Consider the following 25506-nt stretch of genomic DNA (forward strand, 5'->3'; position numbering starts at 1 on the left):
GCAGCAATATTATTTTCCTAGGATGGCGACGGAATCATCCAATCATAAGCAACCCTTTAAAGTCACTTACCCTATTGGGTTTGCCATCAAGAATGTGTATTCGCTGTGATTGGATGAACAAACGTGACTCTCCGTCGCCATCCTAGAAAAAAAAGGCAGGAAGGTTACGCCCCGGTATGACGCAGCAAGAAGTGAACTCTACTTTTTTTTACGTTTAAAGTAGATTAATTTGTATATGTTTTATAAACAACTATTTGTTATGTGAAATATATATGAGATTAAAGAATCCAGTGTTTTCCTCTTGATATAAAAAAATTGTTGTCATTTTTACGCGGGAGGTCAAAGGTTACTATCAAAATGGCTGAACACAGTGGAGCCGCGCTCACAGAGTTATGAGCACCCGGACAGAGAGGATATATTTGGATGTTTTGAGGCACCGCGACTGCAGCAATCATTGTATGGGCCTGTTCTCTTGTATACAACATCGACTGTCAGTCATGGCCGACGCATATTTATGGATACGCACACTGTGGTTGCAATAACACTGTAACTGTTACAGTAGTCTCCGGTGTTGCATACCGGAGATACGGCTCTCATTACAAAGAGGATAGTGCAGTGCTGGTTGTTACTGCTGGTTCGTTATTACTGTTGCATAAAACGTTAGTGACCGTGTTGTGGCTTTTTCTTAACTTTTTGCAGTCTGGCAAATGCATGCGCTTGCTGCACCTCCAGCTAGCTAAGTAGCTCGGCAGAGTTGTTGAGAAGCAAACATCACGGAGCAGTGTTTTGGCATGTTCAAATATCTGCCAAGGCGCAACAGCAAGAAACAAGGATGAACCGGAAGAAGGATAAAGGCTTCGAGAGTCCGCGACCATTTAAATTATAAGTATTTGTTCCATGTTTTTGTCATTGTGAGTGTGAAGTGAATGAAGCGGTTTACTGTCATGTTCGATAGCGAAGCAAAGCTAACGTTAGCTTACACGTAGTAAGACTTGCTTGTGTACACACAGTAACATTACTCTAAGTCCAAACCTGAAGAATGCCGCTGCTTGTTCACTGAGAGGGAGAAAGTAACGTTAGCTAGTGAAGTTCATAGCTCAGATTCACATCTCATACTGACATGGTTACTCTGTCATTGCCTTTACGACCCACCAGGTGGTGTGCATCAACAACATCAACTTCCAGAGGAAGTCCGTCATTGTGAGTACAGTACACAGATAATACTGTATAACAAATATAACAGCTCTCCAGTCTAGTTTTTCAGTCAGTCTGTTGTGGTTAAACAGAAAACACCTGCATCTTACTCGTTTTCTTTAAGCTTCCTAGGGCCACACAAGTACTCCTTGTAATAAAGCTGACATTTATTGACATCTTGACATTAGTGTTTCCTCTTTTTTGTCAACCTGTTTCCACATTACACCAATTCATTTAGGGGAATTACTAATCACACTAAAAAATAATGACAGCATTTATTACAAGTCAGTTTAACAAACCAATGTGTTACAGCCCTGCAGAATCACGTTAAATGTAAGTAAAATCATAAAAGCATGGAAAGACTTTGGAAGTGATGAAGCCTGCACAGACATTTTTTTGATCATTTTGACTGAACAAACATTTCTCTGCAGCACACCTTCACCTTCAGCTGCAGATGATAATTGTAGTCAATTTTGACCAACGTTCTCTCTTTTGCGTCCCGTAGGGCTATGTTGAGCTGACCATCTTCCCTACAGTGGTCAACCTGAACAGGATCAAGCTTAACAGTAAACAGTGCCGCATCTACAGGGTCCGAGTCAACGAACTCGAAGCCCCTTTCATTTACAATGATCCCACACTGGAGGTGTGCCACCATGAGTCCAAGCAGTGAGTACATCAGTGCACTGTCTTACCAAATCATATACTGGCTTTCAGTTGTTTGTCTGCAGTCAGAATGCTGTTGAGTTGCGTTAGATCCGTCAAATCAACACTGTGTGCTTATTAGCAAATGTTGCCTAATTGTATGGTTGAAAGGCTGAATGCATCAGCTAAAAGTAATTAAATAAGGTAATGGACAGTATAGTTTTTTGCTAATTCAAAACACTAAAAATGCTTGAGTAACTGTTGTGTTGAGTAAAGTAAAAAAAAAATCTGTTCACTTATTTCCTCACATTTAGACTCCTGTAGCTGTAACTTTTCACTGCAGATGAAAATATTATCATCGATATCGCTGTCTGAGGAACTGTATAGTGCGGTGGCAATATGATCATTCATTTTGTGCAAATGTTTTATGTGTTTACGTAGGAGGAACCTCAACTATTTCTCCAGTGCCTACACAGCAGCAGTGAGTGCTGTGGACCCTGATGCAGGACATGGGGAGCTGGTTATCAAAGTTCCCTCTGAACTCTGGAAGCAAGGAGACGGTAAGACTGTGGCAAAAAAAGGCTACCAAAAATTAGACAGGCACACAGGATTATTTAATTATTTACTTATGTATAATGCAGAGCATTCGTTGTGTTTCAAGACGTCATCTACTGTCCAAAAAATGTCATAATTTTCACCCAATTGTTTAATTTGTGATGTGTGTGCCTGATAGCTTGAATCGATTTGGTCACATAAGGTGGATTACAGTTTCCTTAGAATAAGTAAAATGTCTTGGGTTTTTGAGATAAATGGAACTGTAAGATCATAACTGATGCACCAATGTTTCTGCATTTTGTGTCTGCAGATTTGAAGGTTCTAAAGGTGTACATTGAATTTTCTCTGGACCAGCCAAAAGGAGGTCTCCACTTTGTGGTCCCTGATGTGGAAGGCAGCATGGCGGAGAGAGGAGCTCATGTGTTCTCCTTTGGATACCAGAACTCCACCAGGTCTAGAAACAATGACTAACCCTGACAGTCAAATAACAACACTACCTTCACTTCCACTCTGCCAGTAAAGCCCAGTTCAGACCAAAGATTGACCACGAAACAAACCGTTTTAGAGCTTTGGAGGGAAAAGTTGTTGCAGCGTGAACTGGCCTGAATCAGCTCGACTCAAACTGGCTGATGGCATCACGTGCTTGTCAAGTCACCAGTGGCTGGTTAAAGAACGTAAGACACGTCACCTATAACAACAGCCAGTCAGCTTGTAGCTGGTTTGCTCTGTCAGCTGGTGATGGTGGTAGAATTTTAGATGGAGGAAAGAAAGGATCACCTCATCGGTTTGTTTGAGGGACAGGCATTACAGTATGACATGAGCCTTAAAAGTTAGATTTACTGCTAAACTGACAGCTTCACTGCCAGCCTTTTCCTCTGTTCCACTCACATTCATTGTCCCTCTCTGCTGCTCGCCCTCTCTCCATTGCTCAACCACACACTGTACGCACACACTTTTTATGTTTTCGCCGTTTCCCCAATACTAGACAAGCAGCTGAAGCAAGTAACTCACTGTCATTCATACTTTAAGATGCCACAAATTCTATCCAGCTACAAGAAAAGCCTGAAAAGAAGAAGAAAAGAAAGAACAGAAGTACCAAAAGTGGTTGCTATGGAGACAATACACCGTCTGGTCCAGTCGCATATATGTAAACTGTCGGGTTTTCAGAATGTTGCAGACCGGTGCATTGCAAGTCGTTGCATGTTTCAGCCTGTGTCTGGTTGCGAATGTCTGAACTGGGCTTTAGAATATAGACAAGTATACAACTGAAAACGTTGTCAACGTCGCCCCACTTTCAAAGGAGTCTGGAAGTCGATGTACTAAATCCTTAAAGACTTTACAGCATATGCAACATCACCTCAAGGCTCCAGCAATGAAAAACATGGAAATTCACAAAGTTTTTAAAGTTTCAAACCTTTGTTGTCTTAATTACGTTGTAATAAAGCCCTCTACCTGTAGTCTGTTAGCATGTGACAGTTCTTAAACTTCTGTACTCTCTCAGTATTTTTCCCCCTTTTCTCTCTGGAAATTTCCTGTGCTGTCATGCAGACCTACACTTTCACAGGAAGTCCACAGTAGCAGTTGTCAGTGCATTCATTTATGTGTGTATGCTCAAAGCTCATCAGACTGTCTCATCCCCCAGATTCTGGTTCCCCTGTGTAGACTCCTACTCAGAGCTCTGTACGTGGAAGCTGGAGTTCACCGTGGATGCTTCCATGGTGGCGGTGTCTTGTGGCGATCTGGTGGAGACCATCTACACCCATGATATGAGGAAAAAGACATTCCACTATGTCCTCCCCATCCCAACTGCGGCCCCCAACATCTCCCTGGCTGTGGGGCCCTTTGAAATCCTCGTAGATCCCTACATGCATGAGGTAGGTTTAAATGATGATGTTTCTGCATCTAGTCTGGGAACATGCAGAAACAACCACCCTCATGTCACTGTTTTTGATGTCTGTATTAATTATTTTGTGATTTATTTTCTGAAATATCTGATTTTATTTATAGGAGATCAAACAGTGAACTTTATGGTTCAAAGGTACACAGAAATCACATAGTTGACTGAATAACAGTCAGAAACGTGTAGTGAGAGGAAAAAAAATTCAACTATTACAATGTTTTATTTCAACAAAACTAATGACGAGATTAATCAAATAGTTATTAATCAAATAATAACTTTTGCAGTAAGTCTTGTAATGTGCAAGTAATTTGTCCGTCCTTGTAGCTTCTACTAATGACCACTAGATGTCCCTAAACACAAGGTAACAGTATTGAAGGTTAGGTTTGCTTCACTACAATCAGCCCTTCAAAAGGATAAAACAGCTAAAACCTTCATGGCACTAGCAAACCGCTTCATTTTATAAATTCAGTGAGGTAAGAGATGGTGTATGGGCACCCCACTTATGTAAAGTATTAAGTAATTGTAGTTCATGCAGTCAAAGAAATACAAAGGGACTATTTCCTTTGGACATTTTACACTTTCTTCTTTCTGACATTTTGAAAGATGCCAAATTAACAGCTACAACATTGTGCCCTGCCCCCTCTCAGGTGACCCATTTCTGCCTGCCGCAGCTGCTGCCGCTGCTCAAGCACTCAATGTCTTACCTACATGAGATTTTTGAGTTCTATGAGGAGATCCTGACGTGCCGCTACCCTTATTCCTGTTTCAAGACTGTGTTTGTGGATGAGGCCTACGTACAAGTGTCCACCTATGCTTCCATGAGCATCTTCAGGTAAGCGTGCCTTGGAGTGTGTGAGTGACTCTGTCTTTTCAGGTAAAGACGAGATTTGTAAATTTGCGTTTGTACAACCATGTTTTTCTGTGTGAGCAAGACATTTCCAGCTATAGAGAACTTGCCGTGTTGTCTTTGAGGATACTTTACACTAAATTGTTGTTGTTGCAGATTTTGATCTAGTCATACTGCTTGTATTCACTGTATTCATTTCCTTCTGTCTCAACTTCAATTGTTTCCTCTGTTTTTCAGTACTAACCTGCTCCACAGCGCTATGATCATAGACCAGACCCCGCTGACGCGCCGCTGTCTGGCCCAGGCCTTGGCTCAGCAGTTCTTTGGCTGTTTCATCTCCAGGATGTCATGGTGAGAGTCAGCACAGTGAGGCTATCAAGTCTGAGACAGGGAGTCTAAGCCACACAGGCAGACATGCCGCTTGGAGCTCATAAGAAGGCTCATTTTTCATTGGCTAGTCACAATGTTAGTCATGAGACTGTGGATTCTTTTTTTTTTTGCATTTGTCATTAAATTATAATATAATAAGAATACAACTGCAACCGAACAAAGCCGCTACCAAGACTAGCTTGTTACATCAATAAAAACATTGCAGTGGTGTCCAGCAGCGGATCACTGGGTCTGAGATCCCTAAAAGATGATTTACCAATGTGACTGCCATTTTGTTGAGGATATGATGTCCTTGAACCTGTTATTGTTGTTTCTGGATTGGTTAAAATCACTACAAATTCAATAGACATTTTCAACTTTTTTGAAGCCCACCTTTGAATGAGGTCATTGAAAACAGGTACGAATACTTTAGATGTGATCAGACGGCATTTTGTACGAAGTAGTTCATTCAAAGTGTTCTTTGAGTGGCTTTGATTAACCAGAGGCCAGATTTGTATGTAATGGAAAAGTATAGTCATTATTGTTTGGAACTGTGCTCACATAACGTACAAACCACTTTTGATGGAGCCCAGAAATACTCTCCACTGTGTTCTGGTCTTTTTGAGAAGTATGGTAACACTTAGCCCACAGACCTTTTCATATGAGGCCGGTGATGAGAGATTTACAACAGAACTAAGCTGCTTTGTCAGTACCAAGAGTCAGAAGTCGGGCCAGCACTGGCCTGTATTCACCAACGTGATGGATCGGTGTGTTACTGCTTGGCAATTTGGCCAGTGTGGTCGGAGTGTGTGAGAGACCGAGGGAATAATCCAGGGGTGCTTGCTTGCATTAAGAGGCCCATCAGAAGGACTTCTGCGCTCTCTAGAGCTGCTAGTCCCTTGGAGAGAAATGCATGCGTGTCCTTCCTTTACCTCATCTCATTCTCCATTCTCCTCCCCTCGCCTCCTCTCCTCGCTGACCTCTAAACACACATCAGATGTGGAGCCTTGGCCTGCTGATGTTGTCGAGCTGGCAGGTGTTGTGTAAGAAAAGACCTCAGGAAAGTCAGATCTGTTTGATTTTAGCAAAGCATGGCACTGCCTGCTAGCAATTAATCAGAGTGGGAGTTAACTGGGCCCTGTAATTGAAAACAGGCCCTGCTCAGTAGCCTGTCAGATGTTTAAAAGAGAAGGCAGAAGAAAAAGAGAAACTGCTCCTTTCCAAATCTGTATTGATAAATACTGTTGGTTATGAGCTTGAGAAAAACAAGACCTTGGATTTTTGTCTAACCTTTGCCTCATGTGTCTGTCTAATAGAAAGCAAGCCAGGTTTTCTTCTTAGTGAATGTCTGCTGACATGAAGATAGACTTAGTCTATAGTATCTGAGGGTTTTATCGTCTAGTTTGCTGTGTTTTACTGAATTTTCCATTTTTTTACAAGCCTGAACTTCGGTTACTGTTAAAGAAAGGTTTGTTGAAGTTGAAATCATGAAAGGAAGGAAATTCAGAGCTTCACTGTATTCCACAGGTCTTGATTATCAGTTAAATGATATGATCCAGAGAGTATTAAGGCAAAAAGGGATCAGATCTGTGTAGGAAAATACTTTTCTCCATTATGCCGATTATAGCCCTTAAACAGATGACATCATCTTAATTATATAAGCCAGACTGCATTTGGTTCAGCCTTAAGTTGTGAAACCACCAAGGTTGAATCAGTGTATTGTGTCTGTTTTTACAATACAATAAATCCAGGCTGATATATTTATGAGAGACATTTGCCATGCCAAGTTTCTTCCTAGAAATACCGCCAGAGTTAAACTCACAGTAAAACTCACTCAAAGCATTTAAAGCCGCAAAAGATTTCCACGTTCAAAGAACACAAAACAGTGTGGGCAACTGACATGGAACTGGTCAAACTACACGTAACTCTCAGTTTCAATGTGTTCGCTCTCATAATTGCAAATGCCTGCCTTTAACTTCACACCACACTGCTGGAGAAAGGAGAGGAACATCGAGCAGTGTAATTTATACTGGCCTGATTGTTACACACTTCTTCTTCGCCATAAATCACTTGCAAAAAAAGAGACTCTGGAAAGTGTAAATGAGGTCTGAAGTTAATTCACTTAAAGCCATGGAGTTAAACAGCAGTTTGCCTGGTTTTCATCATTTATTCCTTAAAAGGATGAGTGGATGAGTGGAATGGATGACTTCTTTAATATTTTGTCATGACTTGTATTTAGTGTTGGCTACAGTGACGTGATATGTTGTTACTTCTAAAGGGCTGATGAGTGGGTTTTGAAAGGAATCTCAGGCTACATCTACGGCCTCTACCTAAAGAAGACCTTTGGAGTCAACGAGTACCGGCACTGGATCAAAGAGGTAACCTTTTTTGTGTCACAACACTTGCAAGGTTTCCCTAAGAACCTGTCAGCAGAGGTGGCGTACAGCCCAGCTCCTGCAATGCTGCAGTCACTGTTTTTGTCATGATTTGTTTGATTTGATTTGTCATTTTCCTAGCAGAACTGAGATTTTCCTTTTTCCCCAACATTATGACGTGTCATGGTATCTATCAATCAATCAGTCACCTGCTAAACTGAATCTATCCTGATGCATCTCATCATCGATGTAGTTAAACAGATTTCAGTTAATGTTTTACCTTTGCAGTGTGATGTAGTGCCACTGCTCGTTTCCCCTGAACCATAACAATCCTAATATTTCATAGAAATGTAATAATGTCCTATGATGTCTCAGGACATTATTACACTGTTTTGAAGCAAGGAAGGGGTTGGGGGGTTGGGGGAGATCTCCAGTATAACACACAGTAGGAAACCCTGCGCTTCAGAAAAGTTTTTCCCAGGAAATTGCTCTTGAGTGAATGCGAAGCTGAAACTGCGTGTTAGTCCACAGTGATTTGAATGCTCTCAGAACTGGTGGTCAAGGTACCACAGGAAGGAACGGTTAGGGTTTGGTACCTTACAAATGATTACAGCTGGTATGATGAGTTGGTTAATCCATTAGTTGGTTGACATTGCTGATAATCGATTTTTCAAATAAAAAAAGTTGGAAATGACCTGATAATTAATACCTGCGTACATGTGTCCAGCCTCTGCTTTTCTTCACCCTGTGCTGTTGTGAATAGGACATCTTGGTGCTTTGGGCACTGTTTTTTGACATTTCATTAGAGCTGCAAAAATAAGTTGACTATTTGATTGATTGAGAACTTTAAAACTATAAATATAGATTTTTTTTTGGTTTGTTTTGGACTGTTGAATAAAACAAGTAATTTGAATACATCATCTTGGGCTTTGGGAAATTATATTAGGCACCTTTCACTGTTTGACTTTTTATATACAAAATTATTGCTTTGGAAAATAATCGTTAGATTAATCAAACATGAAAGCAGCCACTATTTGTAGCCCTACAAATTATCAGATGATATTAAGTGATTACATTTTCCCCTGAGGTTTCATAAATGTTACTAAATATTATCCTGTTGTTTCCAGGAGTTGGACAAGATTGTGGAATATGAACTGAAGATGGGAGGGGTTCTGTTGCACCCGACCTTCAGCGGAGGCAAAGAGAAGGACAAGTAATACACTCAGCCTCAGTCTGAATCCCAGTGTAGCCATTAGAGTAATTTAGTTTTCACGTTTGAAGTGTTCATAAGAAGTCATTTTCTGGATCATAATTGCATGATACGCTGACCAAACGTTTTTTTCTCCTCAGTCCAACTCCCCACCTTCACTTCTCCATCAAGCACCCTCACACGCTGTCCTGGGAGTACTACAAGATGTTCCAGTGTAAAGCCCACCTGGTGATGAGGCTCATAGAAAACAGAATCAGCATGGAGTTCATGCTGCAGGTTAACCAGCATTTTCTTGCCCTCTGCGTCTGTAATTTTTTAAAGTTTACTTCGTAACAGAATCCAGTTTAGACTTCATTTGAATTCTTTGTTTTCTGCTGTTTTCTGCACTCTGTAGGTTTTCAACAAGCTTCTGAGCCTGGCCAGCACAGCCTCATCCCAGAAGTACCAGAGTCAAATGTGGAGTCAGATGCTTCTGTCTACTCACGCCTTCCTCAAATCCATCTCTAATGTCTCTGGCAAAGACATCGGGCCCCTCATCAAACAATGGGTGTATCCTTTTGTCTCTAATGGATTCTTAGTTTGTGATTAATGAACTGATTGTACTGTGTGACCTTGCACAGCTACACATTAAAGGTGTAATACTTAAGAATTGGCCACCTGTTGAAGGTCGCTCCAAACAAATAGGGGGCAGCATATCACCAGAGTAACTGCTAACTGCTGCTCACTGTACTCTTTCCTGTGGCCATCTGTGGCTTTAGCTTGTAGTTGCTATTAGCTAGCTATCTCAGGTTAGTGGCCCTATCAGCTGTCTGGAGTCCCCCCTGACTGAGAGCAGTTTGGCGAGAGGGAATACAGTACCAAGGATTCGGACTCAATGGATGATGAAGACATGGCAGGCGGGGAGAGGAGAGTCATGAACCAGGAGAGCAGCGAGAGGGAGGTGGGGCATCAGCAGCTAATAGAGCTGGAATATTTTCACATCCAATTCTGTGAATTAATGGTTTATTTTGACCAAACCAGAGTTGGTGATGATTGTAACAGTGGGAAGACAATGACAGTTCTTACATATGGCACCTTTCAAAACCTAGCTCTTGGCAGGATTTTCTGTAGCTTTGTGTTCACTTGAGCTAACTTTGGAACTGCTTCAACTTATGTCAGAAGAAATGGAAACATCTGTGTGAACTAAAACTACTTGAAGTACGCAGAGCCCAGATTCCTAAAAGAAATCTAAAACCAATTTGAAAGGAGAATTATCACAAATGTATCGTTTGCTCTTGAATTGAACAGAAACTGACTACAGCATTTTAAAGCATCATTGCAATATAATAAGTAACTGACCACCACCTTTAGTTGAAACCCCCTCTCTTAACTGGTTATATTTCCCCCTACTGTTCTTGGTTTTCTGCATGTTTTAGCCTTAACTTTTTACACTCAGGGACCAGAGTGCTGTCGTGAAATTCTTTGGCAGTTTTGCCTTCAACAGGAAGAGGAACGTGCTGGAGTTGGAGATCCGTCAGGACTACACATCATCTGGAACTCAGAAATATGTGGTGAGCATTGAGAGTTACAGCATATGGAAGGCGTGTGCTGTCTTTGTGTAGACCAGCTTTTTTTTTTTTTTTACAGCAATGCACAGGTTCGATTGAAAATGTGTAATTATAGTCACAGTATACTGTGGTCTGGTCAGTCCATTCACAGTGCACATCAGGAGAAAAACAATTTCAATTATTCTAATTTGTGTGTTTATTTTGTGTCTATTCAACTTGAGGTAAACTTTCATTTTCAGATTTTCACTTCAGGCTAAAATGAATAGTTGTCCATTGCATGCAAGAGTTTGCTGTGAATGAAGATTGAATACCTGCTGCCTGAGTAATAAAGTGCCAGTACCGGCACAGTAGCCACTGCCTTAACTTAAATAACGTTGTGGACTGTTAAAAGCTACATTCCTAATATGCAATGTCAACTTCATGGCATTTCTCAACTCAGTTACCTGTGGTGGAAAGTAATAAAGAACATTTACTCAAGCACTAAAGTACAAATTTGAGATACCTGTGCTTTACATGACTATTTCTACTTCTACTCCATGACATCTCAGAGACAAATATTGCACTTTGTACTCATTAATCTGACTAATCTTGGATACTAGTTACTTTGCAGCGTCAGATAACAGTCTGAGATATAATCAATACACAAACTATGATGTTATTTTATCACTGTGGCTTTATTGGTTGCTTTGAGAAATTCACAGGAGGCTGAGCAGTATGTAAAGTAATGTAGCAATATATTCTAATTCGCTCCACATTAATTAATTATAATCCAGTATTATAATAGATTGTATTCACAAATGGGCAATTCTGCATAATGAATTATTTTGCTTTTGGGACTTTAAGTATATTTTGATGCTAATACTGCTAGATTCTTTTACTTAAATAACATTTTCAATATAGGAATTTCACTTTTAACAGTGTCTTTCTCCTTCTCGTGTGTGTGTGTGCGTGTGTGTGTGCGTATGCGTGTGCATGTGGCCCATCTTCCCTGGTGCTGCACATTGTGATCAAAAGCAGTAAAACATTTGTTTATAAGATCAAGATAAGTTCAGAATTCTCCAAAAGGCTTCTGTTTGCATATTAAAACCACTAAAATGCTAAAGTGGAGGAGAATACCCCAAGACCCCAATACCTGATTTTAGTTTGTTTCTTGTCACTTTTTTTCCCTCTTGCAGGTTTGTAGTTTGCACGGTAGAATATTGTTCGAGATTCAGTATCTGTAAGGGTCTTTTTGGTTTCCCTGCAGGGTCCCATCAAGGTGACAGTGCAGGAGCTGGATGGGTCCTTCAACCATACACTGCAGATAGAGGAGAACAGCCTCAAACATGACATCCCCTGTCACTCCAAGAGCAGACGGTAAGTACTACAGCAGAACACGTTGCCTCATTCTTTCTCTCATGGTTATACAGTATTATATTTTTCACACTTAATATTTTTTGTATTTCTCCATATTATTACATTAAATTAATACATTATATTATAGATTAATATGTGTTATATGTGACATGTTCAGCAACTTAGTCTTTATTCCATCTGTGCTGGTTCTCTCCTCAGTCCTCTCATGTCTGTCATAGTGATTGTCAACAACAAAGAGTTTTCAATAAATGAATGTGCATTATGTTAGCCTCATATTTGTTGGTTTACTAATCGCTGATTCCTTTTCTGTTCCCAGAAATAAGAAAAAGAAGATCCCTCTGATGAATGGAGAGGAAGTTGACATGGATCTGTCAGCCATGGAGTAAGACATCACTCTGCCTGCTTAGTTGTCACATCCATCGATCATATTACTCACATGTTGTGAAGATGAAATGTCGTGCGATAGATGTTGCCAGAAATACCTGCGTGAGTTGACTTTAGGCACTTTTCCTTCCCTCAATGTGCTTATCTTCTGTTGCCCCTGCAGTGCTGACTCTCCTCTCCTCTGGATCCGGATTGACCCAGACATGTCCATTCTGAGGAAGGTGGAGTTTGAGCAGGCTGACTTCATGTGGCAGTATCAGCTGCGCTATGAGAGGGATGTAGTTGCACAGGTGGGATAGCGGCAGTCAAGCAAATGTGGTCATGTAGAAGCATAAAGTATCATAAAATGAAAAAACGAATATTGTACCAGTATGACACAATTGTACTGAAGTGCATTACTTGAGTAAATGTACTTAGTTACATTCCACCACTGACCTTATCTCTCTGCTAGGAGGAGGCCATCTCAGCATTGGAAAAGTTCCCAACTCCTGCCTCCAGACTGGCTTTGACAGACATCCTGGAGCAAGAACAGTGTTTCTACAAAGTCCGAATGCAGGCCTGCTTCTGTTTGGCCAAGGTATGTACCTGCGTGCATGTGTGTGCGCGCCCAGCGATTTTATGTAAATGAAGAGTCGCATTTAAGATCATCCTGGATACACATGTTTTATGAATAACAGTCGACTCAGGTGTCGCTAAATCCTAATTAATATTAAATTGGGATGTTGGTTTCAGTTGATTTTACTTTCGTTAGCCTGACAGCCATTAGCCAGTAGTGGCTGTTAATGGATGATTCTGTGGTTAATGGATTCTTCACTGACTTGCTGCAAAGGTCTGTGTTGAATGTGTGGGTGCAGGGAAGGACCTTGTTTGTGTAGGCCTGTAAAAGAAGTGGACAGCAAAGGGCTGCTGGTTAAAAAATGGACGTCTGATTGTATACGTAGAAGTCTATGAGGAAAATGAGCCAACTTCTCGCTTGACTTATTACCACAGTAAACATTTTCCGATGGTTTATGGTCTCTGTCACTAGTTTAAAGTCTTCTTCAGTACAGCATGATCAGGATAGAGGCGTAGCAATGTGTATCCATGGCACTGTGTACATTTAAATGGCTGTGACCTTGTTTTGGGGTGTTGTCCGTGTTTTCGTCGTAGAGCTTTGACCCTTTGACAGTGTGTTTTTGAGTTCATGAAAGTCAATTGTAACATTTTGTTCACCTAAAAATGTCTTGTTCAGTGTACAGTAGTACTGAAAGACACTGTTAACTTTTTCTACCAAGTACATTTTGTTTTAAGCCTGTTTTTTGCTAATCGATCATCTCTTATCCCCAGTAAAGCAAATAATCTCAAGGGATAAGAGTGTCCTTCCAAAAGGCCAAGGATTGGTGTTGTGTTTGTTCTTTGCTTCGACTCATTAAATGTGTCAGAGGTCACAAAAACATGGTTTAGGTGGTCTGTGCAGTTGTACACATCAGTGGGAAAACAATCTGACCATGCTGAGTTTGGTTTTCATCTTCGCTTGTTTGCTCTGGAGTCAATTAACTTCAACTGGCAATAAGGAAAAGTCTTGAAAGTAGCATACAGAGATATAAGAGGGAGACAAAATGCTTCACAGAGAGACTGAAACTATCATGATTCTGTTCTGTTAGTCTAAATTCCTCTTCTTCTCCATCTCTATTCACTTATTATGGTAAAAATCTACATTTTTACAAAATATTTAGTTCAAAAATATTGTGTAAAGGGGTACGGTATGAGAACAACATAGAACTTCCCAGCCAGCAAGGCCACCCACCAGTTTAACCCTGGCTGTGCTTGAGCTCAGTTCACTGAATAATCCTATTCTGTGGCTACAGGAAATTCTCGATTCTCTGGATTTGGTCTATTCAAACTTTAACCTCAATGGATTTCCTCCATTCGGGTTCCACCTGAACCAATATTTTCACAACATGATAAACTGAGTGGAGGTTGAAATGGCAGCACTTCACTTTTTTCATTAAGTTGCTGTATTTGGCAACAGAACCCCCAACAGACTCCATCGTAATGGCCTTTGGTATATACTACATCTACACACACACACGCATACACACGCACACACACAAATTGAGACACAAGCTCATACACAGAGATATACACACTCTCTGAGACACACATAAACACATGCACTCATAGACCTGCATACCCACATCGACCACAAAGTGAAATATGGCTGTCTTGAACCCTCAGATGGAGTTGGCTGCATTATTATTGGTTAGGATGGCATTTGCTTGCTTGTTATTGGTAGAAAATGTGGGAAGGAAGAAGGAACAGCCTGGGGCCAACAGTCGGGGGGTGGGGGGGCATAAATACTGACAAATGCATGCACATGTTAATAACTCTGACACACAAAAAATACAGATGTGTTCATGAATGCGTGCACACACACCACACAAAAACATTCCGGTGTGCTAGCCCCCCTTTATTTATCTTACCAAATGACAACATCCTGTGTCCGTGACCCTTAGCCCCATATTACCACATTAACATAAATTCCCCAATATCCTGTTGGAGCCCAAACACCACTGGAGCCACCGGTCTTCATACCTGTGGAAACCTCATGTGCTGCTCGTGTGTACATTTGTTCAGTTTTCAGCACAAAAATTTGAATGGACAGAAAGTACAATGTTATACAAGTTCCAACATTGTTGACTTGCCATTTGTGTGTCATGCAGTCAGCTTATGAAAGTGCAGCTTTATGCTGTTGTGCACATTTTACATTCCATTTGTAGAAATGTTGATAGTATTTAATTCTGCTGTTATTTGACTGTGATGCCAGCAGATGAAAGACAGCCGACAGCCGACAACTTGAACAGAAGTGAAGAAAAGTAATTGAGTAAAGTATGACTGCATTCTTCTCTTCTCGTGTGTGCGTGTAAACCTCGCAGATAGCCAATGCCATGGTGAGCACGTGGCAGGGCCCGCCAGCTATGAAGTCCCTGTTCACCCGAATGTTCTGCTGTAAGAGCTGCCCCAACATCGTCAAGACCAACAACTTCATCAACTTCCAGAGTTACTTCCTGCAAAAGGTTCATCGAGCAAACAACCCCAGCAGGCACACACAAGTTAAACACACACTAGTTCTCAGCCCCATACACTCTCAATCAAGGCCTTACAAGTAGAGCTCCACAGATGAATGGACATTGCCAGTATCTTCACCCAGTTTCAGCCCATCACACATGGAGTGGTGTATATTTTGCCTGATTAGTAACAAAAACCTTCAGTACAGAAATACCACAAATATGTTTTCAGATTAGTGTTTCAGTTACATATTTTGTCCACCAGAGAGACCCGACAAGTTTATTTTTCAGCTGTTGAATGTCCCACCAAAGATTATTATCTAAAATGTTTAAACATGTTGATTTTAAAAAACGAATCTCGAAAGTTACATTGTTACTGGATTTTCACCATTCAAATATTAGTATCAGGCTCATAATTCAGTTGGACTTTACCTATAAGGCCATTCTAATCGTAGAAGGATTAATCTTTTGTCTTTGTTTTTCATGTTAGACGATGCCTGTTGCCATGGCGCTACTCAGAGATGTCCAGAACCTCTGTCCCAAAGATGTCCTCAACTTCATCCTGGACCTCATCAAGTATAACGACAACCGAAAAAACAAAGTAAAGACACACATTCACACGCTCTATTCTCTAACGCCGGGACTCTTGATCAGTAATGACCATGGCCAAAACCTTACAAATACACAGTAGTTTTCATTTTCAGGTTTCCTTTTCTCTTTCCTCTCTCGTCCTCTCCCTCCTGTCTGTCTTCAGTTTTCAGATAACTACTACCGTGCAGATCTGATCGAAGCACTGACCAACTCTCTGACCCCAGCCATCAGCATCAACAACGAGGTGCGGACAGTGGACAACTTAAATGCTGACGTCCGCCTCATCTTGGAGGAGATCACACGATTCCTCAACATGGAGAAACTGCTGCCAAGCTTCAGAAACACCATCACTGTCAGGTTAAGAGCGGAGCGTGTGTGCCTGTATCTGTTTCACGCATGGCCTCCCAAAACACGCATCTCTCCCTGCAGCTCGCGATCTCAGTTTTACACCACAGTATACTTAAACACGTTGGTATGTTGCTTCCTGTTGCTCTACAGCAGAGCAGAGAATCCTAGCTTGTTTCCACCTAATCACACCATATTCACATAGTGATCTTAGTCTTGTTTATTAACGAACACCCATCTGCCACTGTCAGCTTAGTATATGAAATTAAGGAAGTAACAGTTATGGGGAAAAAAGATGGCGTGACAAGATTTCATTAATTAATCATTCATATCTGATTTATAATCATTCATATCTGATTTATCCAAAAGGAAGAGCAAACCTGGTGTTATTATTTTGACATAGAAAAGGCGCAGTGCCCACTTTTAGTCATCTTTTGCATTCATTTCACACACAACTAGAATATCCCTCATTTTTCATCTCCTCTGTTACCCTCCTCCTCCTCTCTCTCCAGTTGTCTGAGAGCGATTCGTCAGCTTCAGAAGAACGGTCATATTCCCAGTGATGCGTCACTCTTCAAGTCCTACGCTGAGTATGGCCACTTTGTAGACGTTCGCATCGCTGCACTGGAGGCCCTGGTGGACTATACTAGAGGTAAAACATTAATTGCAAGTAATTAGCTGTTGTTATTAGAATTATTATTACTACATTTTGTCATTTTAAAAACATTGAGATCTGATATGGCTCTGATAAGTAGGGGTCCGTGATAACTGACATGGGGCCAAATCTCCAATAAAGAGACCAATAACTGCGTAATTAAGACACGGCACCTGAATGTTTGTTGAAAAAAAACAGAGTGGGGGTTTCTTCCTGCAGTTCTGCTTTATTTTGACACATCTTTGGTATCTTGAGGATGTTTTTCGTAGTGACGTGCTGTATTCAGGTCAGTGAAATGCAGCTAACTCTTTTATGTGCTTTTTTTGTCCTGCAGTTGAAAGATGTTCAGCAGAGCTGCAGTGGCTGCTCAACATGGTCCAGAATGATCCAGCTCATTATGTCAGGTCTGCTAACAGCTAGCACACACATGCACCCATCATGCTGTACATTACACACACTCTATCTCACTGTACCTACAATGATCCCACCTCAGGGTTGTTTTCTTTTGCTTGGTCTGTTTGTCATTGCATCTTGTACAAATGTCAGTACTTTTACATAAAGTTGCAATGCAGCTAGAATATTAGCAAAAAGATTACTGATTGTCTACTGTTCCTGTTTTTAACCTCAGGACTAAAGGAATTTATCACCATATGGAAGTACATGTACGTGATTTTGTCACACTTCCTCAGTAACATGTTTATAAAGAGAAAGTCATTGCAAAAACCAAATTTCACCTCTGATTAGAGGAAGTGATTTCAGTGTAACTAAAGGGGGATGAAATCCACAGCCATGTATAAATACATTTGAGAGCTAAAGTTTTTCAGCAGGACAGTGACCTTTCATAAGACAGTATTGTACCAGTGGGCTCTAATCTGAGGTGCCGTTGTTACTGAGGCTGGTAACTGTCATGAGAGATCATGCATGGGTACATCTAAATGACCAGGCTCACCTGCTGTAATGCTAAATGAGCTGACAGACAAACAGCCAACATGCATTCATCTTCTTGTTTGTTGTCCAATCAGACACGAGATCCTGGGAATGCTCTGTAAGAATCCACCTTTCACTAAGACAACAGACTCGGCTCTGTGTAATGAAGCTTTGGTCGATCAGCTCTGGAAGCTAATGAACTCAGGTGAGACACGCACACATACACAGACCAACACACACTTACCTGCACTCTTTATGAAGGACAAGATGTAAAATCCTAAAGACTTCTCGTTGTCATTGAGTCAGTCAAGCTGCACAGTACTTACAACAAATTGAAATAAAGGCCACGGGGCTGTCACTGTACCATTGTATGTGTAGTGTATCAGGCTGGTTGGAGGAGCTTGTGAGAGGATATGACCCAAAAATGTAAAAGTAATTCAAATAATTGATCAGATGCAATTGAAAGTGTATTAGACATGTTGTACTAGCCAGCCTGTGCACAGTGTGGCATCAAAAACAGACTTCAGTTTTCATCTTCCCTTGTTCCATCACTAACATGCCACATTCAGTTGTGTTTTGAATATATGGCCCAGTCAGGTCTCAAGGAAAAGGACAGCATGTCAGTTCCTCAGGAATTATTACTGCTGAAGCATCTTTTAGCACTGAACTCACATTTCTCATTTATATGATGAAGAGTTGTTCAACTCTAAGGCTACGCAGCTGTCTCATGAATTTAGGTCATAAAGTATGAATTAATATTGGATTGAAAATGCATCTAACGATCAATAGCTCTAGACCAGTTGCTCTTTGGCTTTTTCACTCAAGAATAAATAACTGCTGAGTTTCCCAAATGGCCTGATCCAACCACAAGTAGGGGAAATACACAGTTGAGAGTTTAGTTATTACACGTTCAGTTTTATCTTGCAAGAATTGCTCTGACAGAACTTCAGTCACTGACACAGTGCATGCAACAGAACCAGGAAAACATTTGAGGTAGAAAGTTTTCTCCCTGTAGAGGAACTGCCGCAGAGACCTGATATGTTTGTAGGTACCATATAATAATCTATTTCATCCTGTTGTTAGACAAGTTGTCCTGTCTGTCAAAGCCAGCAGTTCTTATTTGCAATGAAAAACTTTGATAACAGTAGCCAGTCTCATTTCACCAGTTCACTTCTGGTTGCACTGCGGCTTCAGACTTCTGAGGATGTTTCATTCACTACTGGTGCTGTCTGAATGTTGTCCGAAACCAGAGCACTATGGTCATGTTGTGTTATGGACTTCACTAAGTATTAAGTTGAGTTTTTTTAAAGAACGTGTAAAGCCTTTAAGGTTCCCAGCAGCACAGTTGGTTCTTTCATTGTGACATGGAAGTCTGGACCCACCAGGGTTCCTCTTTGCGTTTAAACTCAGTAACCAGACAGGAAGGATTTGGTCAACAAGGGTAACAAAGACTCAGATCTAGTTCACCACCGCCCCTCTGGTTTACTAATCATGTAGGGAGCTCATTTTTTCACATTGCTTATTCCGTTTGAGTAGTTTAAAATCAAATGAAGGTTATTGTCACACACAGAGTCATACACAGGACAACGTATAGGGAAATTTATTCTCTGCATTCAACCCATCCTAAGTATTAGGAGCAGTGGGCAGAAACTACGCAGCACCTAAGGGCCAACTCCACTTCTAATTCAGTTCCTTGGCAAGGGTCGCGACAGGAGAATTAACCTTCCATTCACACATTTGATGGTGGGGGAAACCGGAGCACCCAGAGGAAACGCAGTCATGGGGAGAACATGCAAACTCCACACAGAAAGGCCGGGCATTGAACCCAGGACCTTCTTGGGTTCAGGATCTTCTGTCTTCTAACCAGTGAGCCACCGTGCTGCTGCCAAAAAACAAACAAAACACAACAAAGCACTTACACTGCTGCAGCCTCCATTCCAACCAGGCCCCTTCCAGTGAGGATTTATTCAAGTATGCAACTTTCACCCTGAGAGTTATCAGTTGGCATATTTTGTTATGGCATCTGTCATCATCTGATTGATAAAAAGAGGTGATAGCAGATTGCTTTCTATCTTTCAGAATGGCAAAGGCATTAGTTTCCCCTGCCACATGTGTTTGACTGGACAGACTTCTGTCAGACTGCTGTTGCACAACTCACTGACACAATCTGCACGTTGTAATCCTCTACAATCAATCCCAAGGGGTTTTGAATTAACTTTAAAGGATTCTCAGTGAAAAAGTTGGTTCTGCCATAAATTATTTTGTTTTTGAATGACTAATGCAAGGCTTGTATGGCTCAGTCAGCTGGTGTCCAGATTTGTACTGATCCCTGTTCCATGTTATAGAAGAAAAATGACAAACTTTCAAGTGTTGCTACAGTTCATCATGTCGTGAAGTAGAACTTTTTACTACTCAGGATTTTACTGTTTCTCTGTCCTTTTTCTTATTATCATATTCATTTCATAGTTGTTAGGAATAGCTGCAAGTCTCAGCTTACCTCGAGTTGCACTTGCTTACTTCCAAACACGTGGCTGCACAATCATTTCCAGTGTTTGCTCCGAAAACTGTAGAAAGTACTGAAAGATGCCCATCACCAGTTTCAGACTGGGGTGACTTGATTTGTGCAACCAGCAGTCCACAAAAGATATTCCACTAACAATGATGTAAAACAGAAAGAAGGAACAAGTCTGCACATTTGAGAGCCTGGAACCAGAAGTAATCTGGCATTAGTAGAAACAATATAAGCCCTGTAAGAATGTACTTCCTGCAGCACTTCAATGCCTTGCAGGGTGTTGCATGTGTTTAATGGCGTGTTAGAGTCACAGCCATTTGGTGGACTTGCTGCTGACTCTGCTGTTTTTCTTGTTCATTGTCGTTGGTGCTATCACAGACAACACATATTCTTGTTAGGCACAACAAGGACTAAGAACAGAAACAGTTAACAGAACCATGGTAGTGATTGCAGTAGGTTTGGTGGCAGAGTGTGTTTCAGATGAAATCTTTTGCTCCTGCTCTTTTCCTTCATTATTATCTGCTTGTTTCTTCCTGTCATGAATTGAAAAAGGTTCAAGTCTACTCTTTGGTGCTGTGCCTGTACCATATGCGCACATGCTTCTGCCTTCTATTGTGTCCTCAGGTTTCATTATTTCACTTTCTTCCAGGGGGGCCTATGTGTCTTTTAGCTCGCGAGCCAGGCCGATCTGTGGTTCAGTGTGCCAATCCAAATACACACCAGCTCAAAATCCAAATACAAGTACATGTTCACCATTCCTGAAGACCATGGGGCTCTGATTGCAACATATTATTTCATTTATTGACTTACAAGCTTGAAGGATGAAGAAAAATATTGATAATCATTATTTCCAGTGAACTTTTGTTTGTCGGTCAGTCGGTGTGGGTGGCTGCCGGGCAGCCTGAATGTGCTGCCAGTTTAAATAGTAAGTGACCAGAGTGTGGTAACCTTAAATACTATGTTATGAAAATGTGTTGGTTGTTTTATTCCTGTCCCCCCATAAACCAAAGCCCCCCACGTGTTAAACACACACACTCACACAGGATGATGTGTCTCTGGCTGAAGGTCAGTGCTGGAGGAACACAAACGCAGAGTACTTTATTTCAACCTTCTTCCAAAGCCACAGTCCACCCTCCATGCTAGGCGCCTGGCCTTTGGATTGTCAGCTTCAGCAGTAATTGGTGTTGAATTCATTCCAGCTCTCAACACACTGCTACTCAGATGACTCATATAATGATGCTTTTGGCTCTGGAGTGATTGAAAGCTGATCTTGTATTTAGTTGTGCTCCCATTGTCTGATGTGTGGCTGAAGAACAGCTCAGGATTAATTCCTGCGGTATACTCTATAAAGAAATAGATTATAGCATGAACTGAAGGCAAAAAGCGTTGATAGCTTGTCTGAATGGCCACAAACGTGGGGTGACAATTCTGTTGGGCCAAGATGTGATAATATTTTTGAACACTTCATGGTTTTTACACAGAAAAAGTGATCTGATTTAAGAGCTTGAGAGAGATGTTCACACCTCCACACACCTGGCCGATTACTGTAGAAAGTGGGCGGAGCTGTAGGCTTGTCCACTGTTCAGTGGTCTGCAGCATACTGACCCTCTGACTGCACTGAAATGCAGTACAACCTTATCTGACATTCTCATGACTTGCCCCCCTCTGACTTCATTCCACCCTTCTATCTGTCCTTCCTCTGCACCTCTCTTTTTTATCCAACTCATGTTACTGGTGGTAACATGATGGTGGGTTTGTAATGCAGGTGAGGTGTTTTTCATCTGTTCTTCCCTTTGTCTGTAGCCGTCTTTGATAATTGATCATTTACTACCCCCTCCTTGTCAGTCTGTACCTCATTTTCACCTTGCCCCTCCTTTTCGCAGGTACCTCCCATGACTGGCGTCTGCGCTGTGATGCTGTGAACCTCTACTACACGCTGTTCGGTTTGACTCGGCCCTCCTGCCTGCCCTTGCCAGAACTGGGCCTCGTGCTCAACCTGAAAGAAAAGAAAGCCGTTCTAAATCCCACCATCAAGCCTGAGCTGGGGGTCGGCACTATCATGGACACGCCTGCCAGTATAGGCATCCACGGTGTTGGCATGAGCTACGCAGCTGTAAGTGGTGTGGGGTCTATGTCAGTACTTTCTGAATTACTGAATGGACGACATTTTAAGCTATTTCTTGACAGGTCATGTTTGTATTTTGACCATAAATTATTTCATTTCAGCCAACAAACACATCAATTAAAGACCTACAACATCACACCACAGCTCAAGTTCCATTGCTTTCTGTGCCAGTGGTGATGTAATCAGCAAGCTGCTTGGTGGTCTTTATTTCCTTCTCTTTGAAAGTCTTTGATTTAGTATTGCTACATAAAAGTTTTCAGATGGCACACAGATAGCAACTGCTTCATAGAAACCTGTGTTAGGTTGGATCTATGTAATTATGGGTACTATAGAGTTGCCAATATGTTTGGCTGTACCTCATTCCCATTGCATCACCATTGTGCCCAGAATCAGTGTTGAGCACAATTCTGCCTATTTTGGCCATAAAAGCAGGCAGCTGATTGAATCAGCATCATCCTAGCCTGAGCACAGGTTGACTACACTGCAAGCTGAAATGACAATACTGACAACACTTAGGAAGCTGCTCAAAGCTCTCAGAATTATTGACTTAAAGTTCTTTATTCATTCTCATTACATTATTGTGCAGAAGAAATACCCTTAGTGGTTTCATACACACAGTTTCAATGTACTCTTAACTCGCATTGTTTTTAAAATGACACTATTAAAAAGAAGAATAAGTAAGCCATACTACTACATTATTAGGCTTATTTGTTTGTGTCTTCCAGGTGGATGAAGAGCCAGATCCTATTTCATTAGGTGTGTGCGGAGTGGGTCAGCCCCCCCAGGGCCTGAAGAGGAAGGCCGAGACCCCGCTGGGCTCCCCTCCAGAGCCCGGACAGATTCTGCAGCAACAGGATGATGATGGACGAGGAGGCCGCTATAAGATCAGGGTAACAGGCTGCCCTGACTTTGGACCTCACTGTTTTGTTTGCTGTGCTTTACTTGCCACTGCCCTGTTCTTGTCAAGTCTTTTGTTCTTTATTTTGATAATTTTATTCAGGCTTATGGACTTCTGTTTTACTGAAACTTGCAGCATAGAGTTACAATAATGTCTCTGCTGTACATAAACTCACTGAAATAATGATGCTCTGTCATCCTGTGTTAATATGTAGTTCTGGTTTGTTCCATTTAGTTCAACACAATGGAAGATGAAGATATTGATATGGAGACTGTTCATGATAGTCAGGCTTTCATTCACCATCATCTCAATCTGCTAGAGAGACCATCTACACCAGGTAAACACACACACACACACACACACAAACAAGGAATATTCCTTGCATCATTCCGGAAAATAAAAAGCTATCCAAAGCCTGGTGCTGCACACGCTTCTTCTCTGCTTCTTTTTAGGAAAAGAGCCGCCTTCAGTCGAACAGTCCATGCTCTCCATGCCCGCCACGCCTGTGCCGTCCTTTGCCAAAGAGACCGCCTCTTTGTCCTCCAAACACGGCGGCGAACATAGCCACCACCATCACCACCACCACCACGAGCACAAGAAGAAGAAGAAGAAGCACAAGCACAAACACAAGCACAAGCACAAGCACGACAGCAAGGACAAGGAGAAAGACAGAGAGAGGGACAACTCCCATGCTTACAGCAACAGCCCGGCCAGCGGCAGGTCCCTGCGCTCGCCCTCTTTGTCTGACTGAGACACCTGGAGGGGAGTTTGGTTTCCAGTTGTTTCAGACAGTGTTAACTGGACACATCCATCACACAGTAGCAGGCCTGTATCTCAGTCGAGCACAGAGACACAGATGTAAAGCAAAATATGTTTAGCTGATCAAAATATTCATGACTCAGTAGTGTTATCATACAGGAAGACGTATTTGGACAAAGTGAAGAGAAATGATGCTGTTCAAGTGTTGTAGTCAGATAAATGGCTGCAGTGAATTCCTCGGCAGAAACAGCAGAGACAGGAAACAAGGAAGTCTGAACAGAGGTTGCAGTGTCGTTGAGGTAAATCCTCCAGAGGTGTGTCCTCACACCACGCAGACACACACAGCCTGCAGGAGTTCCAAGCTGTCTGAGGCACACGACCACATACACCTCCCTCCACAAACCTCATCCCCACCCCCCCGAACAGACACCACTGTGGTCTGCCTCATCCCCACGGCTCGATCCCAACATTCAGCGAGTGGCTTCTGAGGGGAAACTCCTTGATGGTGGTGTGGATTTAACCATCCTGTCTGGACTGTGCCTCTGGTGTCTTTAGCGTCATGCAAACGACATGTCCCTGCTGCTCACAGATGGAAAATAAAGAGAGGAGTTTCACCGTGCTGCACCGCTGAAACTCAAGTAATACTACGGTGTTTTTTTAATGCTTGTTGTTTCTAAACTGTCATTGATTAAAGATGCTTTTGTATACATGAATGTTTTCACTAGCTTGAATTCAGCTCTACAAAGGCTTTTATGGCCGGTTTTCTCAGCCTTTATTTAGAACATGCAGAGTTCTATATCCCCCCTTTACATAACCAGAGAAGTGTTAAAAGGCCTAAATTAATCTGCTCTTGCTTAAAAAAGACATTGGTTAAATATTCATGCCAGCATTTATTCCCATTTAAAACTTCTGCATTATCCTGGGAACTCTTGTCTCCAGTGTGTTATGAGATTTCATGATGGTTGTGAATCGCCTTGTTGGGATTACGGACAGTTTAAGAAGTGTGTTGTTGTTCTTGTTGAACACAATAATCTACTAAAAGACATGAGACAATGTTGATTTCACAAACGCACTGTAGATACAAAGCAGTCATGATAGAAGTACAGAATTAAAAAAAGTTAAAACAGTTTACTCACAAGCTCTTTGGAAAATGATGGATGTATCTTAACACAGGAAAGTGGGTCTTACATTTTCATTGGTGACTTTATTATATTCAAAATAAATGAAAGTACATTATCTTTTTTTCTATTGTTCTATTTGTGCAGAAG

At 41.5% G+C, this 25506-nt stretch overlaps 1 protein-coding gene across 2 annotated transcripts; it reads left to right on the top strand.

The window, feature by feature from the left end:
- The first annotated feature begins 362 nt into the window (after nucleotides 1-362).
- Nucleotides 363-25434, top strand: taf2 (TAF2 RNA polymerase II, TATA box binding protein (TBP)-associated factor). 2 transcript variants are annotated; one of them, XM_041941852.1, is made up of 28 exons: nucleotides 363-456; nucleotides 700-882; nucleotides 1146-1200; nucleotides 1700-1860; nucleotides 2278-2396; nucleotides 2702-2843; nucleotides 4034-4265; nucleotides 4939-5123; nucleotides 5376-5489; nucleotides 7786-7885; nucleotides 9010-9095; nucleotides 9233-9368; nucleotides 9487-9641; nucleotides 10528-10642; nucleotides 11886-11995; nucleotides 12312-12377; nucleotides 12543-12669; nucleotides 12831-12956; nucleotides 15295-15435; nucleotides 15917-16027; nucleotides 16181-16374; nucleotides 16875-17014; nucleotides 17352-17421; nucleotides 18040-18149; nucleotides 22340-22569; nucleotides 23307-23471; nucleotides 23714-23816; nucleotides 23932-25434. In XM_041941852.1, exons 2-28 carry the CDS (start codon nucleotides 833-835, stop codon nucleotides 24228-24230), a joined length of 3642 nt encoding a protein of 1213 aa, XP_041797786.1. In that variant the 5' UTR covers nucleotides 363-456; nucleotides 700-832; the 3' UTR covers nucleotides 24231-25434. The 2 variants fall into 2 exon arrangements, with proteins under 2 accessions (XP_041797786.1, XP_041797785.1); XM_041941851.1 differs by having other exon boundaries at nucleotides 371-882.
- Nucleotides 25435-25506: the final 72 nt, after the last annotated feature.

The sequence above is a fragment of the Chelmon rostratus genome, chromosome 8 (assembly GCF_017976325.1).
Source record: "Chelmon rostratus isolate fCheRos1 chromosome 8, fCheRos1.pri, whole genome shotgun sequence".
Classification (NCBI taxonomy): domain Eukaryota; kingdom Metazoa; phylum Chordata; class Actinopteri; order Chaetodontiformes; family Chaetodontidae; genus Chelmon; species Chelmon rostratus.

Excerpts from the sequence above, each read along its gene's own strand:
- taf2 (XM_041941852.1), top strand. The coding sequence starts at position 833 with ATGAACCGGAAGAAGGATAAAGGCTTCGAGAGTCCGCGACCATTTAAA. Across the intron at positions 16,028-16,180 it reads ACGACAACCGAAAAAACAAA|TTTTCAGATAACTACTACCG; the intron begins GTAAAGACACAC and ends GTCTGTCTTCAG. Across the intron at positions 23,472-23,713 it reads GAGGCCGCTATAAGATCAGG|TTCAACACAATGGAAGATGA; the intron begins GTAACAGGCTGC and ends TGTTCCATTTAG.